Raw genomic sequence first — 5,434 nt, 5'->3', positions numbered from 1 at the left:
AAATGTCGAGTTTTGTAACATCCTCCCTATTAATTATAATCTTATTAGTCAATATTTATTGACGAGAATTTGGGTGTTACAGCTTTTTTCACGTAACAACTTGCTTAGAAACACATGGAAGTGATGAAAAACCTCCAACGGTAGTTAACTACAGCCGGTTTTAAAAGGGGAAAACGGCACTAGTTAACTACAGCTGTGGTTTTTTTTATCATTCCCATGTGTTTTTAAAAACTTCAAATGTGAGAAAAGCAATTTTCATTCTAAAGCAACAATATCATTAGGAACACTGTATCACTCACCAAGTTTGTTATGATTTCTCATACAAAATACTTATTTCTCTCCAATAACAACTATTAGTCACATGTTTCTTTCTATGCATCTTTTGTATATGCACATCATTTTTGCATCCACCAAAAATGAACTAGCAGTCAAATAGTTGGTATCCTTCAAATAAGATTAATTAATGGGAATAACTCAAGCAGAGGAAAAATTACGAACATAATTAGTAGGTTGGCTTAAATCTCAGACAGCCATTGCAGGCTGCAATGGCTGCCTGAGATTTAAGGTAACCTATTGATTATGTTCGTGTTGCAGCAGTGACATCAAAGAAAATTGAAACATGATAAGATATTTCCTCTAACAATTACTTTTACAATGGAAAATAACCAACCCACATTATCTTGAACTTTTTCAAAAATAAGATTTTAGAATCAGCTAACAAATGAATACATGTTTGGGGAAACGTTATAAGGCACACAGTGATTTACAGATTGAAGGCCAACTGGTCTATCTCCAACACTCCACTAATCTACACATAAAATTTGTAATCCATTGTATGAAACTATGTTTGATCGATTCAGAGCAACTATCAGCGCCAACATTTTCATTCACGGGTTGCACATCTGGACAGCTAACACTACACTCATTTTCATCACCACTAAAAAGAATAGCATTTTCTTCTGCTTCTTGAGAATGCTCCACTTTCTCTCCTGTTGGTTCATCATATACGAGATAAACTGTAGTTTTCTTCACAAAGAAGCCGTTCTCAAATACAACAATAAACTCCACTTTGTTTCCAGGTTCAATACTTGATACTACTCTCTGCCCCTCCTCATCTTCAATGGAAATTAATGCCTCTCTCTCAAAGAGATGAACGGTGGCCTTTGTGTAATTTTTTATCAACAAATTTGTGAGGCCATCGGATGTTACATTTACGTTATCCAGAGTTGAAGAATAGACTGTGCATATCATTATAGTCTTCAACAAACGTCCTTCCACTCGAGGGACTTCAAATTTTACAGAAGAACCTAGACTTCAGAAAGTTCTGAAAGTTGAAGTTCTGAGCCACACTGTAACCCTAGACTTTGAAGCCTCGAAAGGTGGTTGGAAGTAGATGACAGTTCCTGAGAACTACTATGTGGTATATGTAAAGAAACAAGAGATGACATGGCAGGAGTTGTTTGAAATGGAGATGAAAGAGCACTTGTTGGTGACATCCAAGACCAAATGATAGATGGAAATACATCGCGTGAGAATCCTTCAAAGCCGCACAAAGATATATACCCAATGCTTTTTGACCTTACTATTGAAAAGGGCACTCTTTCTATTGTAGTGTCATTTGCAAGCAGCGTGGCTAAAGATTCCATTTGTTCCATGTCTTCTTCCAACATGTTAATCCTTGAACACCCAGAAAGAATGAGAGTTTTAAGAGATTTCAACTTATAGATTTTTTTGGGAAGGCTAGAAAGGCTAATACAATCTTCCAAATTTATCAGAAGAATTTTATCGAGATGTCCAATGCTATGGGAAACCTCACGCAACCTTGGACAATCTTTGAGTATTAGCTTTTCAAGATTAGGCATGTTAGAAAAGTTTGGGGTCTGTGTCAGATAATGAGAATGACTAAGATTAAGAATTTTCAGCTTCTCCATCATCTGCAAGAACAAAAACATTTTAAAATTAGTTAGGGACAAGGTAGTACATAGTTTTGAAATTTAATCAAATAGTCAAGATCACTGGAAGTCTTTTCTTTCTTATTCTTCAACTAGAGTAAAAATTCTTGCAGGATTTATATGTTGTACCTAAATATATGCTAAGTATGCAGTACTTGAAGGAAATTTTATTTTAGCGCGCACGGATATTAGCTCATTTTCACATACGCCTTGAAAGTGAAACATAATCATGACATGCAAAAGACTAAAATCAAAATTAATACCTGCGTCTCTTTCCACACAACTTTAACATTGATGTTTTTTAACTCAATGGAAACTAAATTTCCTTGATATAAGTTTGTAGGTATGCATGATAAAGGAAATCCATTCCAAGAAAGCCATCTCAAATTTCTGGAAAGATATTCAAAATCCCCATCAAGTTCTACACCAGCAAGTTGAAGCAGTCTGAGTTTCTTCATTTTCTTAAATGCTTTAGTACTATAATATTTTGCAGGTCTCAGCAACTTCAAAGCTAATCCTTCAACAGATTTCGTTCCCTGTACAATAGATCCAACCAGAAATTAAAACATGCACAACTTGTAGATACAAGGCAGCCAAAAAGACTAGTGATGAAACCTATCTTTAAGCTTCCTTGTCAAAAACCAGAAACCAAAAAGCAAAAACGTACACCGATTTTTTTTTTTTAAAGTTCTTGTTTTGTGATACTCAACAAAACAAATGAATGTTTATCACAGACTCATGTATGTTTATTTTTCTTCTTTAAGCGTTACCTAATAATAATCCACAGTAAAATTAGGGTATATAAATTTCTTACAGTTTTTTCTGCTAATACAACAACAACATCCTCGTGAAACCACAACCTACTACGCTCCTCAGGATCTTTTCGTGGTTTATCACAAATGATTTCTCTTCCCATATCCCGCAACAAATCATGCATTCCAAGCCTGTTTTCATCATCAATAGTTACTAGGCTTCGATCAACAAGGACTTTTATTCCATCTTCTGCAAAAAATCCACATCCATTTAATATATGAATAACATCATTTCGGTCCATCCCAATAAAGAAACAAGCTATGTCAAGGAATATTGCTTTTTGGTAATCATCGTCTAAACCATCATAGCTTATTTTTAACTTCTTTTGTACTTTGTCATTGGGAATTCTTTTTAGTTTCTCTAATACACATGTCCATTCTGTTACCTCTCTCTCAAACAAATAGTGCCCAAGAACTTCTAAAGCCAGCGGCAATCCCCCAGAATACAAAACAACATTTTTGGAAATTCCAATAAATTCTTCTCTGGGAGTCATTTCCTTGAATGCATGCCATTTAAAAAGCTCAAATGATTCACTTTCATTCATTTCTTTATTCGAGTATACTTCGTCAACTCTATTCCCTTTAAGTATATGCATATTCCTGGTTGTGATAATTATTCTACTCCCTGAACCAAACCACTTACGACTTCCACACAAAGCATCCAGCTGCTCCAACTCATCCACGTCGTCAAGTATAATAAGTAATTTATTATTACAAAGCCTATTCTTCAATATAATTTTCCCTGAATCAATACTTGTTATCTTGGTCATCGTTCCTTTGATGGTATCAGATAGAAGTTGCTCTTGTAAATCCACTTGTCCACCAGGTTGCTCCCAAACTTCCCTAACATTTGCAAGGAAGCTCCTGCCGTCAAAATTACGGCCAATTTCATTATAAATTGCTTTTGCAATGGTTGTTTTTCCGATTCCCCCCATTCCCCACATCCCAAGTAGTAGAACACCATTTGATTGTTCGATGTCTAGTATTTGCATAACATCTTGCACTCGAGAATCAAGTCCGACTGGCCTATCAGCAATGAACAAGTCTTTCTTGTCAAGCAAATTAGTAATTTTTTCAGCTATATCCTTGATGGCCTTACTTTCATTCCTATAAAACAAACCCAAGATAAGCACATTTAACCAGCTATATCCCTGAAGACCGTTAACCAGCTTTTTTTAAACAAACTCCAGTTTAGTTGCACAATCAGAAGTACTGTCATCGTTGAATTAATTAAATTACCTGGAATTAAGAACTACAACCCCTGCAAGGCCAGCAGTCTCATGAAGCACATTTCTCCATACCAACTCCTCTTCCTTTTTGGAAACTCTGTTCAAAAGACTTTGAAAAGCTTTTCCAAACTCACCAGTTTGGTGACGTACTTCAGATGGATCTACATCGTAGAACACTGGCAACACTATTTGCCCTATGGTTCTACGACACTCCATTATTTCCACCAACTCGTTCAAACACCATTGGGAATCCGCATAGTTCTTTGAGAAAACAACAACAGAAATTAGAGATTCTCCGATCGCTTGGAGTAGTGATGTTGAAATGTCATCTCCTCTATGAAGCGAATCATCATCCCTAAAAATGATAATGCCAGCATTTTGAACAGAAGCATATAGATGTGAAATGAATGAAGCACGCGTGTCTTCCCCTCGAAAACTTAAGAACACTTCATACCTCCTTAATAATCCTTTTCTCCTCTTATCGTCTAAAGCAGCTATAGAAGGGGGGAAAACAAGATTCAATTGGACGTTTCAATCTATCAATTCCACTCAATATTGCTAACAAATGTTCTAAACATTTAAAAATGGAAACAATTGAAATTTTTTTATATAAAAAGGTTATTTTTGAATGTTTCAATGTTTTGAATACACAAGTCATACTATAAATTTTCACCTTAAACTTCTAAACAATTTCTACAAATAAATTGAACATTAATGAAAACTTATCAAGCTTATATATTTTATTTTTGGTTGCATAGATAAATTTATTTATAATACAAGATAAAGTTTATTTATACTACAAATATATTATTATTATGAGATAGTATAAACTAACTAGGGACTAAAAAATAGGGACTAATTTCATTAATGAAAAATTTTGGAGGGACAAAAACCTAAGAAATTTTTAAATGATCTAAAATCAAAAATTAATATATTTAAGGGACCATTTACTTACTTAACCCTACTATTAATAAATTGAATATTGCCATATGCGAAATAGTCTCAATCAATAGTTTGGCCAGGAACTATACAAGGAGTAAATACTATAAATAAATTAACTAATTCTAGATTCACTCTGGTTAAGAATTGTTCCAACCATATCAAAATTGGATTCCATACCTTTATGGGCAAGAATCTTTTCACGCATTCTGTCTCTCCTAATCAGAGGTATAAGAATTCCTTCCAATGATTGAAAGTTAATTTCACTATTTTTAACTACTCAACTTACAACAGTTAATGAGTGTGTTCGCAATGGTCTTCTTGGCATACTTCATTAATATATTGAAAATTGTTTTTTACACCGTAAGAATTGCTCAACAACACATAGAATTTACGCATTTGTCTTCGACGGTTGTTAACTACTGTTTTTCTAGCGGTAATTAACTACCGTTGTTAATAGTAATGCATACAATGCACTCTGCAATTCAAAATCAAGTCAATT

The 5,434-nt window shown here is 34.3% G+C and overlaps 1 protein-coding gene across 1 annotated transcript; it reads right to left on the bottom strand.

Annotated features, from left to right (window-relative positions):
* Positions 1-1,166: 1,166 nt before the first annotated feature.
* Positions 1,167-5,140, bottom strand: LOC146914145 (disease resistance protein RPV1-like). Its single transcript, XM_085721007.1, has 5 exons — positions 5,113-5,140; positions 4,004-4,487; positions 2,767-3,871; positions 2,216-2,488; positions 1,167-1,934 (listed from the first exon to the last, which is right to left on the bottom strand). Exons 1-5 carry the CDS (start codon positions 5,138-5,140, stop codon positions 1,308-1,310), a joined length of 2,517 nt encoding a protein of 838 aa, XP_085577133.1. The 3' UTR covers positions 1,167-1,307.
* Positions 5,141-5,434: the final 294 nt, after the last annotated feature.

Source organism: Medicago sativa, chromosome 6 (assembly GCF_051527215.1).
Source record: "Medicago sativa cultivar Bolivia chromosome 6, Bolivia_mono, whole genome shotgun sequence".
NCBI lineage: Eukaryota > Viridiplantae > Streptophyta > Magnoliopsida > Fabales > Fabaceae > Medicago > Medicago sativa.
The sequence above is the reverse complement of the archived record's forward strand: the minus strand, read 5'-3'. Positions and strand labels throughout refer to the sequence as shown.